At 37.1% G+C, this 14,247-nt stretch overlaps 2 protein-coding genes across 9 annotated transcripts in view; one reads left to right on the forward strand and one right to left on the reverse strand.

Moving 5' to 3' along the window:
- Positions 1 to 12,435, forward strand: part of LOC129776980 (V-type proton ATPase subunit e 2-like) — a 176,322-nt gene extending 163,887 nt beyond the window's left edge. Inside the window, exons 1-4 of one of the 3 annotated variants that reach the window (XM_055782983.1) lie at positions 11,209 to 11,253; positions 11,332 to 11,434; positions 11,514 to 11,561; positions 11,635 to 12,435. In XM_055782983.1, the coding sequence (XP_055638958.1) occupies positions 11,337 to 11,434; positions 11,514 to 11,561; positions 11,635 to 11,773 (285 nt within the window). In that variant the 5' untranslated portion in view covers positions 11,209 to 11,253; positions 11,332 to 11,336 and the 3' untranslated portion in view covers positions 11,774 to 12,435. Of the gene's footprint in view, positions 1 to 11,208; positions 11,254 to 11,328; positions 11,435 to 11,513; positions 11,562 to 11,634 lie in introns of those variants that run through there. The other 2 variants (XM_055782984.1, XM_055782985.1) reach the window with 2 other exon arrangements.
- Positions 766 to 9,838, reverse strand: LOC129776975 (sodium-independent sulfate anion transporter). 6 transcript variants are annotated; one of them, XM_055782969.1, is made up of 5 exons: positions 9,619 to 9,838; positions 2,803 to 3,081; positions 2,308 to 2,736; positions 1,311 to 2,250; positions 766 to 1,257 (listed from the first exon to the last, which is right to left on the reverse strand). In XM_055782969.1, the coding sequence occupies exons 2-5, from the start codon at positions 2,962 to 2,964 to the stop codon at positions 953 to 955; spliced, it is 1,836 nt and encodes a 611-aa protein (XP_055638944.1). In that variant the 5' UTR covers positions 2,965 to 3,081; positions 9,619 to 9,838; the 3' UTR covers positions 766 to 952. The 6 variants fall into 6 exon arrangements, with proteins under 6 accessions (XP_055638944.1, XP_055638943.1, XP_055638947.1 ...); XM_055782968.1 differs by having other exon boundaries at positions 9,615 to 9,838; XM_055782972.1 differs by lacking the exon at positions 9,619 to 9,838 and adding an exon at positions 9,286 to 9,605.
- Positions 12,436 to 14,247: the final 1,812 nt, after the last annotated feature.

Consider the following 14,247-nt stretch of genomic DNA (forward strand, 5'->3'; position numbering starts at 1 on the left):
TTAACTTTTTTTCGACTTCTTATATCAGAATTAGTATTCTATTGTCTACTATGGAAGTTTATCTCTTGTCAGCAATTGTAATTACATTATTCACAATTATGGTTCGTTCATTTCAGTCGTCTAAAACTAGGACGCAAGTGGCAAATTTTTCGTCTCAATCTAGGTCATACGGAGTCAATCAAACTTATTTTTCAAGTGCATTTCACATGAAAAAACTTGCAACCATGCGGTGTCAAATGTTTCTCCGTCGAAGGAACAATCAGAAAACACGAACTCCTGACCTGCGTGAAGCGAAAGTATCAGTTTGGCTCTGTCCAGCATCTTCTTCTTCGTTGTAGCCTTCGTTACCCCGTGAACCTTGTGTTTCTTGTACGACTTGTATCCCAGGTCCTTCGTTATGATCGTGTGGGCAATCCCGATTGATGCATCCAGGTCAGCTGCGATCTTCTGGATCGAGCGGTTCATTTTTCGACAAACCCGCTCCCTCACCACCTTAATGGCTGCTGGCATCCTCGCCGAACGCAGCCGCCCGGATCTCGCACGGTCCTTGGCCAAGCCCGTCTCCCGAGACCGACGGATGGTGGTATAGATGAAATTTCCCCTCACCCCATGGGATGCCCACCTACACAACGATGAAAAGTTGTATTCGAACTGTATATCCTATATGAAAAATTAAGAGTGTACATGATTCAAATTTATTATTGTCATACAAGAATAAATTTTGTGGAAAATTCGGATATAATATTGATAAAATAACAGCAGATATACGCTTATAAATAATGATGATAATCATTTTTCTAAAATATACACACATCGACAATAAATATAAAGAGGTAATTTTTCTAAGGAACCATAGCAAGAGAGAATACGTTTCGCCAGTACTCAAAAAGTTCGCTAAATAGGTATCAGCGTCTAGAACACGGCGTCTCCGAACTCCTCCAATGAAATGGGATCAAATCCGTGTATGGTTTTGATTCCTCTCCACAAGTTCTACAGGTATAGATTCATGTTCGCTAGTGGGTGATAATAGTGGCGATGCGACTTCACTGAGATCGCCCTTCCGGCTGTCACAACTTAGCTCGTGAAGTATTTTTTCTAGGTCACGTTCATCGTTTGCTTCCAACATCGTACTCTTCAACGATTTACGCAGCATTCTGCGCACGTCACTGGATGGTGCCATCACTATCAGTGGAACCTTTTTGGTTTCGAGCTCCTTTCGAAACGCTCCAAGCCCAGTGGCAGCTGTGTAATCAAATTCTGGAACAACAGCTGTTTGAACAGATTTTCTCATTTCAAAATATGTATCATACCATGCACTATTCGACAATCCAACACCACAGGAATGTGTCCATGTTTGAGAATCGCTTTCGAAATACCATTCCGTACCCACTCAACCGCAGGAAAGTAGATCAGACTGTGGCTCGGTCTGATCACGATGTATCGCACATCGAGTGACGTTGAGGCGACCTCGACGCTCAGCATTGGACGAGCTGTTCGATACACCACAAACGCCAAATCAGCCAGCACGCCCGCCAGCAGTCCTAGTTCCACCCCAACACCCAAGCTTAGCACAAATGTGACCGCACCGGGAATCAGCTCTCTTTTGTTGCACCGCCAAAGCGGCCGAATCACTTCGTATTCAATCATGAAAATAACCGCCGAAATGATGACAGCACTGAGCGCGGCTTTCGGAATGTACCGGAAGTAGGGCGTGAGTAGTCCCAAGGCCAACAGTACCAACGCACCGGTGTAGATTCCACCGATTGGCGTTCGCACTCCGCTAGCGTGATTAACAGCACTCCTCGAGAAGGACCCCGTCACGGGGATGGAACTGAAAAACGATCCACAGATATTGCTCAGAGAAAGCGCCACCAGTTCCTTGGTTGGATTGATCCCGCTGCCTCCGAAGGCTTTTGAGATTGCAACGTTCCCTAGCACTGCTATTACCGGCACCAGGGCGATGTTTACACCCAGTTCCGAAACCATGGCTGTAAAATTTAGATCGGTGGTTGTGGCGTTCGGTGCTGGAATCTTGGTGGTGAAAGCTGGTACACGGAATGCCGGAATGCCACTTTTAACGGTGCCAGTTAGTATGAAGGGTTGTTTGTCCTGGGTGTCATAGCAAAAGGCAATCAAACTGGTAATTAGTACCAGTAGAGCGTTCCTTGATGTTGCGATTAGCCAACACGCAAATGAAATGGTTTTACGAATTTTACTAGCACTTGGTGAAGCTTTGATGTCTTTCAGTTTCTAGAATGATATAAAATAGATTATTGAATGCTACGGTTGTGTTTGAGAATCGTTTACTCTGAGAGCAAGAAGGACTGCAATGGAGACAATGCCCAATATAGTGTCAGAAATCCGGATTGTGCCAAATTTTTCTACTACCGTGGCGATGGTTTGAATAAACCCTGAACCTGAACCACCTCTGATACCAAGCAGAGCTTTCAGCTGAGAAGCCCCGATGATGAGTGCTGTAGCTGACGTGAATCCGACTGTTACCGGCAACGAAATTAGGTCTACTAGTGCTCCTAGCCTCAAAACTGCCATCAGTAGTTCCACGATTCCCGAAAGGAAGCAGAGGAGAATCGCAAAATGTGGTCCAGAATCCCCTCCGTATCCTGTGTGTCGACTTGTCATTAACGCGAGCAGCGCCGTCGGTCCTATCGTCACCTCACGGCAACCTCCCATTAAAGCATAAACCAAACAGCCCACGAAAGCCGAATATAATCCGTACTGGGAATCAGAGTTCTGATTAGTCAATATTCATAGTCAGAGCCAACAATTACGGTACTGACAAACCTGTGGTTCCAATCCAGCCAGTGTAGCGTAGGCTAAACCTTGTGGCAGGACGGTCAGTCCCACGGTGATTCCCGCGATGAAATCTGCCACCCCAAATCGTGCGTTGTACCCTCGGAGCCATCTAGCCAGCGGGATAATTTTCTCCACGCGGTTGAGACCCATAACGCCTGCGGGTTTCTTGCACCTGCGTTGTGATCGCTTTTTTTCGAAAAAGAAATGCTGTATCGACCTGCGCACGCAGCAGATGCCACTCGTTCGCTTATCTAGTATCTGATTGTGCTGAAAAATTATATCAATCGATTAAATAATGATTGTGATGAACTCAATACCGTTTTGTCTCAAGTTTCGAACACTTATGCTTTTTATTTCCATTTGTTTATTTATTTAGGCTTATTAGTATTTTAGGTGTAACAGAGCCAGATTTTAATCGTGTACATGTCACATGTTTTGTCGTATCTATAAATAGCACATTAAACAGTTGCCATCTTAGGCGTAAGAGTATTCCTTCTATACCATTGCATATGGTACAATACACAGTAACCATTTAGGCGTAAAAGTATTCCTTCTGTTCTTCCATTGTTCAGCTAGACCACCGAACAGCGGAGACAGTTGAAAAAATTAATAGAACAGCCCGATGTTTCTAGTAGAGCAGAGTAAATGTATGGATTAATCGATCTTCATTCGACCGTGGATCGATCTCCATCGCTGATTATTGTTGCGTTGGCGTAGTTATTCTGTAACAACGCAAAGATGGTCAATGTGGCTACGAAAACCCCCATCACTAATGCTTTGTTGACTATTGAATAGTGTCTCATTACTCGAAATGGTACTGTTTCGCGAGACTAATTTGATTCTTGAATACAATAGAGTCTTATCTCCACTTAAACACAATAAAATTGATTTGTAAATCCATATTTCAATGTGTTATTTCAAAGGGTAGGTTTAGACTAGTGATATATTCATGTGAAGAAATATGATGATATTTATAGAAATCGCATCAACCGTTTACACTAGTGTGAACTTCTAAAATGAATATATCCATATTTTCGGTGAATTTATTCACCTGAAGTAGAACTGCATCCAACTTTAGTGATTTCTCACCAGTGAGAAATTCACAAGCGTTTACATATGCTGAATTTATTCAAGTTGTATATACCTCGAATAAGTGTATCATATTTATTCTCACCCGTTTACACCTATTTTCACGTGAATAAATCCATCTAAAGCTATAGATCTCCCTAATGTAAACCCGCCCTAACAATATCTTCAATTGTACTTGACTCTAAGTTTGTGTTTTTCAAGTCTCAAGTTTGTATAAGATCAGTTACATTTTCCGTTGTTTAAGCTGTTTTGATCAATAAATCTAGAAAATGTCGAAAAGTACTCACGGAGAGAAAGACAAATCGATGCATTTCACGAAGAAAATGTTGGTATCAGAGAATCGGATTAGACGATCCCATCAAGTAGTGCTCAATTATTTGGCGAACCCTCAAGGGTACAGTAAGAAGAATAGAGCTCCACGCAAATCGAAGCTCTCTGACCGGGATAAGCGGGAAATAGTTATAATAGCTTCGAATACTTCTACTTACTACGTTGTCAATACTTATGCAAATAAAGCAATCTTTGAATTTAAATGTTTCCCGTGAGACAATTCGTCAAGGATTGGTAAAAAGTCCTTACACAAAGAGGGCCTAAAACATTAAAGCTTCTAATTTTACACCATTTCACATCGGAAGACGTCTGAGTTTTGCCAAAGGTCTCATGAGCCGATAGTATGTTATGACAGGGAAAGTTTTCAAAACAATGCATTTCGCTATATACCATAACGAAAAGTTCTTCAATGTATAGGTTATCTTCAGTAACGAAAAAAAGTTCAATTTGGATGGTCCTCATGGTTTTAACGGGTACTGGCGTGATTTACGGAAGGAGGAATACACCACGATTGATGAGCTCAAGGCCGCAATATTGGAGACATGGGAAAATATCGCGAAATTCGGTTTGGCAGGATTTGGTAAATAGCTGGGTCATGCGGATAGAATCAAATTGGTTATTAACACTCCTATACTCGCGCATTGGTCTGTCAGACCGAGAAATCAATAATTCGTTAATTTCTCAGAAAATATCAACACTACGACTTGGCGATTCTCTCTAGCTTCGTTATTCGTCGTTCGTCATCGTTTAGCGTATCGCATGTGTTGGTACAAAGGGAACGTGTGCCACATTTTAACACTTTCGGTCTGACACACCGACGCGAGTATAGGAGCAACTTTTTTGGACAAGTGCCTTTTTTCATATTCTAGAATATTGTTGGATGAAATATATAAATTACTGTTAGTGGCGTGGAATATTTATTGAATATAATGCATAAGATCATTACCGGACTATTCTTATCTGATTTCAGTCCCTTTTGTAACTGGATTGAACGGATCCATATATTAACTATTCGTCGTTAGATGCATACGCTCAAAAGCATAATATAAATGTTTGGCTTTCGTATAGTTATTCGCTAAATATAATGGTCATACATATACACACTTGTGAAAGAATTTCACTTGTTGAAGAATTGTAAACAGTAAACTATAAACTAATCGGTAGCTTATGATAATTTTTAACAGTTACAGTTTCGGGGATATTTTTTTTAATAATGGACAATATCGACAAGAAAACAAGAAAAAGAAAAGCAAGTTCCTAGAAATCCTTTTATATCGTCTTTTACGCCCCATCTAAAAAAGGCATTAATTCTTAGTTTGCCAAGAAAACAGAGACAAAGAATATCAGAAATATGCTAACTTTATATTCCAGAACCTTTATCATCTGGTAATTAACTAGAAGACATTCTTCTCTTCGATAAAAGACCCGAAAACACGCAACAACTGCATAAAATTTGAAAAATATGTTTGTTTCGAGCATTCAGTTATGCAATGTTCTGATTCTTACTCCAAAGAAACCACAATCGATTGATACGTTTTTATGTTATTTTATAGCTTATTATACTTCCATCAATTATATTCAGTTGCTTACTTTTGATTAATTACAGTGAAAAATTCGAAATTCGTTATTTGTGTTGGAGTATCAATAATTACTCTATTTTGAGGAGGTTGAATTAGATGACTATTAAAACATAATAAAGACGAAGAAAACATATTTTATGGAAATTTTTCATTTAATAATATCCCCTTCTTCAAATAAATGTCAATAAATCCTCAAAAATACACAATGGCAATTACAGCGAAGTTCAATTTTCGGTCTGTGACACCGTGCGCGAGTATACGTGTTATGATTTCGCACGCGAGTACAGGAGGGTTAAAAAGAATCCAATAGAATTGTCAAAAGACATCCAATAATCAGAAGGGGAAAAAGTGTTACTTTTCTTATAATAATCCACTACATAGAGAAATAATTGTTATTAAGGCGAAGATCATCGAATTAATAAATATGAACGAACTACAAAGAAAGCTCTGCCGTTCTACGCATACTTGTCCCATGTTACTTTTTGACAATGAATCATTATTAAAATAACCAATAGTACTAATAGAATTACTTTCATACTTGGCCAGTTCACATTGTCTTTGTTCTTACCCTTTTTCTGTTTGTTAATCAACTCTTGCAACGGAAACCCTCCTCCGTTGAACTATTGAAACTCGAGTTGATTTGGCAATAAATGCTGTTTGTATTTCCCACGATACGTTTTCGAAAAACTGTTTGAAATTTGTCAGACGTTGCTCAAAAGACATTTTGTTAACACAATTTTTTGGACAACCACAGTCGTAATCGGTAATCGGCTTTTTAGCCGTAACTACCGCCCCTCGTATGTTGATGTATAATTTTCCTGCATTTCTATTACGCTTACGTGGTTTCTTTCTTCCAAAATTGAGGCTCAGCATGCTTACGTTTTTTGAGATACGACGGCGAATCTACGTTCTCCTGATGAACATGATAATAATATCTTATTAGATAAAAATAAATTAAATTAAAAATGTCCTCTACTTGGTTCGTTGTGTTTGAACGCAATTTTGATGAATGCAGATTAGCCCTCTTAACACGATTTTACACTTCAGCGCAGCCCTCTGATTATCTCACTTATCAGATCCCCACGACAACTGTTTCCAAGAGCTGTTTAAAACATAAAAATCTGATAAAGATTCGGATAAATAGGAAAAACTGCCTTTTTGAAGAAAACGATCACTATCGTCCGATGCCATGTTATTGGTTCATGGCTCGCTCTGGTTGTATGCAACTCCGTCTTTTTTGCAGCCTGCTAGCTGCTACTCAGAATTTTCGTTTTGGAGCCGTTGTCAACTGTCACGGTTAATTTTCTGTCGATAGATTATCAATTTCTGCCTCCAGTGGTGAAGTAAATCAATTTTGAAAAAAATGGCGCTTGGTTTGTTCTGGTAGAACCCCGACCATATAAACTTAATCACAATTCAATTTCACTTCTCGCCAAATGTTTATTCAAGTTCTGTTTATTATTCTGAACGATAGAATGATATTTTTTGATTTTTTTTTTCTTTCAGTAAAACAACTGAAAAATACGAATTACACAAATTACAATATTTATTTCAATTCCGGTTCGGTCAAAGAGGTAAACAAACAAAGCCCGAGTCACGAAAACATTTGCTGCTTTTATAGGAGCAATGACAGCATGCGGAAAAAAGACAGCATGGGGAAAAAAGGTGCAAAAAATTTATATTTCAAGTAAAATGCACTTGAAAAATAAATTTCATTGACTCCGGATGACCCAGGTATATAGTATGCAAACATGAATTTTCCAGATTATGAACCGACATGGCAAGGTTACCAATTGTTGACATGTAAATCTGATTGGTTTGAATTTTTTTTATTGATAATACTTATGGATTTTGAAATGGTCTAATAAAAACTGGACAGCTGAAATTCTCATATTTATACCCAATAAATAAACAAACAACTCTTTTGAACGAAATTGACGTTTAGTACACTTCACTCTAAGCATCTTGTTGATAAACGGAATATATTCAGGGTGGCTTTATAGAAGTTGGGCAGAGGGTAGTTATATCCACAGTATCCGTGGGGCTTTTATTTTGCAGTTTATTTTTAGGAATTGGGCATGGCTCAGGGGAAACTTCCTCATCAATAGCATCGGTGTTTCATGGAGGTATGTCGCTCTTTAGAAATCCGTTGATCAGTATTTGGTCTATATTTTCCATTGACTCTAAGGCTTCATTTAGCAGTGGAGCGATATCTCGTTTTGAAATCATTGCACCTCCATTTTTAAAAAACCACCTAACAAGTGTGGTGTCCCAAGCAGCCTTCATTAGTTTTGACAAATGAAACGTCTAGTGATTGAATAAAATGAATGTCGCGATTTTTACAGAATTAAATCGTGTCGAAAGACGCATGGAAACGATGCCCATCGACAAAGATAACGATAAGAAGCTGGATAACATCTAGTGTTCAGAATTTGAATCATTCGTCAAAACTTCATTTATATTACGAACACTACTTCAATACTAATTTTAATGAAGATTCCTTAATTAAAGATTAATTGTTCATGCATTTATTGTAGATTCTAACCTCTTCTAGTCTTCTAGTTCTTCTATTCAGCAAGTCAAATAGAGAAAACAACTACAAAAAACTGAAAAACTAACGATGTTTGGTTTTACGGAATTTGCTAACACAAACATTTTTCTACTGGTTTTGTCAGTGTCACTTTTCTTTAGAATATTTATTACTATAAATTATAGGCTGTATCGATACTCGTAAAAAATGTTATATAAAAGTGTACATACCGAAGAATGGCGGGGTTTTCAGTATTAAATTATTTAAAACATTAAAGTTCAGTAAATTTACATTTAAAAATGAAGTGTTCGGAATTTGAGTCTGTACGAAATATGAGTCAAAACGGTATATTTTATTTTCCTTCTTCTGAAACGTTCGCTTCAAGAACAACTGGCCAACTATTCTCTCATACCAAGAGTACACTATTGTCCACCAATTATTCACGGCTATGATTGCTCATGCATTGCACTTGCATTACGTTGAGTTTAAGTAAACAAACAGCTTTGCTTTGTTAGCAATTACCTTCTGCGGATGCACGAGATTACCGCTGAACACCAAACCGCCCCCAGTCAACGCTGCGTCAAGACTAACGATAGTGTCGGTGCTGCTGAGTATTCAGGTCAGCTCAAATTTTACACACAAAATAATCGTCTGTTTCTTGGCGAGTGAGAAGGGACAAGAAAAAAATCCAGGAAAGTCTCTGGCCCCTGAAGAACATTCTATTGTGTTTCTACTTCATGCGCGGTTCACAAACCTTTTTAGTGGTTCAGAATAAGAGACATTCCAATGAACAAAAAATTGGGTTTATATCCACAAATAACAGATCTTAGAAACAAATAATGGACATTTTTGTGAAACATTTATTCAAAAGGTTCGTTGTAGATCAAAAATAGAGCACTGGTAACGAATTTATTAAATTGCAATATTTTAATATTTACTCACATCATGTGCTTTTTGGTTTAAAATTATTCTTTATTTTGAACAATTTTTCCGCAAGGACTTTCCGCTATCGCACAATATAAGCCAAGAGCTCATCATTTTAACTGGTTTAATGTAGAAATACTCAATAACACTCCCAACAAATGTTATAAACATCGGATCGTTTCGGTCGCTTTGATTTAGGATGCGTGTCCGGAGAGATTGCCAAAACGAAACAGTTACTGATAAGCAATTAGGTCCTTGAACCGTAATAAACATTCCAGTCAAATTCAATTGGAACATGCACGTGTTATTTTATTATGAGCACACAGTCGTGTAAGAGCATAAATTACCTACAGATGAACAAATCTAGGTGTCCCAATACCGCATTATTTGCGCCGAATTACTCCAGGCCAAACAGGTAAATCACGCCTTACCAATTCTACAACTCGTTTCCGATCAACTCATGCACACTTTCACCGACTGATTAGTGATAAAAGCCGTAAAAACGGTAAAAACAATGCGAAGTTTTTTGGTCTCCCGAAATTCCACGAACATTATGGTTTGTAAACAGAAGCCCCGGTGGCGGATCACAAAAGTAGTAGAGCATTCGCGTTGACGGCGGAATGGTATCGACATCTGGATCAAGGCGCGTAGAAGTATATCCTAAGGTGGGCCAACTTGCTAAAACCACTCTTCAGCCATCTTGGAAATCTACTGTGTTTTGTTTGTAAACAAAACACAATACGCTAGTGCCGAAGCTCGCTCCTGATCAGTCTGTCTCTTTCACGCTTCAAGGAAATAATTCCCCTTCTGCTTTCTTCCGTACTGTTTTCATATACCGCTCCCCTAACCAACTTAGTGACGAAACGGCCTCACCTAGTACCATAGACCCGTCTTGATCTGGATACGACCAAGGCGCCTAGAAGTATATACTAAGGTGGGCCAACTTGCTAAAACCATTCTTCAGCCATCTTGGAAGTCTACTGTGTTTTGTTTGTAAACAAAACACAATACGCTATTGCCGAAGCTCGCTCGTGATCAGTCTGTCTCTTTCACGCTACAAGCAAATAATTCCCCTTCTACTTTCTTCCGTGCTGTTTTCATATACCGCTCCCCTAACCAACTTAGTGACGAAACGGCCTCACCTAGTACCATAGACCCGTCTTGGATACGACATTAGTTTGTATGACGCCAACCATTCAATATCAGATTAGTCGGCCCTAAGGTATTTTTAAATTGCTAAAATTTGTATGAACATTTTTTCTTGGCGTTATTTATCTGCTGGAAGTACGTTGTTCTTACCCTAATTTGAACTATTTTCTATGAACTTTTAGATATTCTTACCAAAATTTTCCATTATAATATAAAATTACCGTTAGACACAATTTTTGTATGATATTTTTCACTAATTACAAGCAAAAGTAATTTTCATTTACATAGAGTACTAATTTGATTTGGGAAAAATAATTTCCATTCATAATTTTAATTTTAAAGTGTGTTAATTTTTTCTGGAAACCCATATTGTCATGCCTACTCCCCCATTTCGTAATACGAAGCTCATTGCCGTCAACGCGGATTGCCAACATAAAATATCAACTTCCAAAACGTCCAAAACATCAGGACGGGTCTATGGTACTAGGTGAGGCCGTTTCGTCATTAAGTTGGTTAGGGGAGTGGTATATGAAAACAGCACGGAAGAAAGTAGAAGGGGAATTATTTGCTTGTAGCGTGAAAGAGACAGACTGATCACGAGCGAGCTTCGGCAATAGCGTATTTTGTTTACAAACAAATCACAGTAGACTTCCAAGATGGCTGAAGAGTGGTTTTAGCAAGTTGGCCCACCTTAGTATATACTTCTAGGCGCCTTGCAAAACATATGACACTCGCGAGTGGCCCACCGAAGTGAGTTCTCTAACTCACGGCGCTGCACTCAACATCTGTCATGTGATATTTTCTCACTTCGGGCTAATCGATTTTAGAAGTCACCAGGTACGTTCGCAAGTGGTGTAATTTTCCAGTGTTTTTCGTTGTTCGCCAATTTCCTACTAATTTTTCCGCTTCTAGCAGCAATCATGGGGGCCTCTGTTCTACCGATCATCATTTTCTCGGCTATTTTTGGCGTGATTGGCATCGCTTTGCCAATCATTGCCCCAAAGGGACCGAATCGAGGGTGAGTTCATATATTTCCCTGTTGCCTTGATAACTGGCCTTCATTTTTTTGGACCTAAATTGAGCGTTTCTCTTCGCAGAATTGTCCAATGCGTATTGATACTGACCGCGGCAACCTGTTGGTTATTGTAAGTTGTTCTAATCGCTGTGCTGAACTTAATTCGATTGCTGATGTCATTCTCATCTCGATTCCCTTTTCAGCTGGCTCTGCTGCTATATGGCTCAGATGAATCCGCTGATCGGTCCTAAGCTACACCAGAATACGATCCTGATAATGGCACGCGAATGGGGCAATCCACTGCCGGACATGGAAGGTTACACCCCCGAACATCACGCATAAGATGGAAGGCAACTTACGGGAGCCTCAGGCTCCCCTAGTTTTATCATTGCATCGCATGAAAATCAGAATGAAAAAAATGCATCAAAATAGCCACCACAAATTTTGATAACAAGTAAGCATCCACATTGAAAGAAGAACGAAAACCTCTTATATTCCTGGTGACTCATAAGCATAACGCAAGATAAAGAGAGATCTTGTGCCGTTCGATGAATTGTTCTCATTGGGCCTACAGATATGCTTGTGAAATTTTAATGTTAAGAATTCCTGTCGCGATATTGAAAATATTGTATCTCCGATAATCGAAGAAGAACATATTTTTTACCGCAATGCATATGCAGTATTTGGGTGGATAAATTCACTCAGTAAATATATGCAGTAAAAAAAGGCAAGACATACACGAAGAATATATGAAACTAAACGTTATAATACAGTCACAAAATTTAATGGAATTTTCACATTACACCGTTATTAAAGGAAGTAATACAATCGACATAAGAAAATGATAGCGATTGAATAAGATGTACTATTTTCCAGCCAAACATTCATTAGATATATTGGAGCCAACACAACAAAAAATGGTAAAATTATATTAATCACGAGTACATGTATGTTGCATACCAAGCAGTAGAGTCAATACAATATATGCGGTAGATGAAATCATATTTTAAGAGCTTGTTTGTACTTGTTTGTTCCGGGACGAAAAAAGAAATTCCACAAGTCTTCTTCCCTTGTTTATCTAAATCCAATATTGATCGAACATTGTATTATCGCATTGGACGAATTTCATGCCAACTCGACTGGTCGTTTGTAGCACCATTTCAGATAGCAGTGAAACGTTGTGGGTGTAAAGACATGGGTCATTTAAGCAACTTTGCATACTTGAAATATTTGAAAAATAATTAGATTACTTTTTGGAAAAAGCCAAATTTTTTTCTTAATTTTTTACAGACATTTATAACTTTTTTAACTTATAAAATTATGATACCTACAAAATTCATGTCAAAGAATGAAATGTAGGAAATTGTTTAAATTTTAACACAAAAATACCAAAATTTTTTTGGAAAAAATTTCACTTAAGAAAAAGTTATTTTAAAAATTAATACTCCTTTTTCTCAAAAACGTATTTTTTTAAAATTGCCAAAAATATTTATATGAATAGCCCTTACAATTTCCAATAAGTCGTTCATACATCGGAAGATGGGCACTTTTACAGGGAAAAAGTTCTTCTAACAACAATTTTTTTATATTTTCTTTGAAAAAAAATACAACTTATCCTAATTTTGTTTAAAGTCAAGATAGCGGTATAGTGTACTCGGCAAAGTTTTAGATCTTATTAAAATATGAAGTTTTGTCGAAGACGTCAACTTTCTATATTTTATAGTTTTTAGAATATAAGTTATTTTTGTATGAAGACTCCTGAAAAAAAATAATGTTTCGCTTCTAACATTTTTGTGTTAATTCTCACGTTTGACATGTTCTTGATATGTTTCTAAATAGAGAAAAGTTTGCAGAGCATGTAAATTGCGATAATTTATACATAAAAATGTAACGAATTAAACATTAATAGTATTTTTTCAAAGAAAAAAAAAGTTGCTCGGAAATCTTTTTCCATGTAAGTGTGCCCATCGTCCGATGTATGGAAAACTTGTTGGAAATTTTAAAGGCTATTTAAATTTATTTTTTCAGATTTTTAAAGCATATGTTTTCGAGAAAAATGGATTTTCAAATTTTTTTTTAAATGAAATTTTTTTCCAAAAAATTCTTTGATAATTTTTAAAGAAAACCTAAGTAATTTCCTACATTTCATTCTCTGACCAACTTTTTATAGATCTTATAGTTTTTAAATTAATATTTTTCGAAAAAAGTTGAAAAAACTCAAAATTTAAAAAATAAAACTACCAAAAAATTTATCAGACCTACAACATTTTAGTCAAAGAATGGAATGCAGGAAGTTATTTTGGGTTTCATTAAAAATTATCAAAGAATTTTTTGGAAAAAATTTCATTGAAAATAAAAATATTTTGAAAACTAAAAATATTTTTTCTCGAAAACATATACTTTTAAAATTCTGAAAAAAATAAATATAAATAGCCCTTAAAATTATTAACAAGTTTTCCATAAATCGAATGATGGGCACATTTACATAGAAAAAGTTTTTCGAACAAAAAATTGTCAAAATATTGGACTCCCGGCCCCGTCAGGCTAACGCCACATGTGCCTTAATAAAAAATATATTTTGGGAAAAAAAAACTTTTTCACTTTTTTTTTAGAAAATGCTATTGATGTTCAATTTGTTACATTTTTATATATAAATTATCGCATTTTAAATGATCTGCTAATTTTTCTCTATTTAGAAACATGTCAAGAACATGTCAAACGTGAGAATTAACACACAAAAATGTATCGAGCAAAACATCACTTTTTTTAGGAGCCTTCATACAAAATGACTTATATTCTAAAAACTATAAAAGATA

This window comes from Toxorhynchites rutilus, chromosome 3 (assembly GCF_029784135.1).
Source record: "Toxorhynchites rutilus septentrionalis strain SRP chromosome 3, ASM2978413v1, whole genome shotgun sequence".
Classification (NCBI taxonomy): Eukaryota; Metazoa; Arthropoda; class Insecta; order Diptera; family Culicidae; genus Toxorhynchites; species Toxorhynchites rutilus.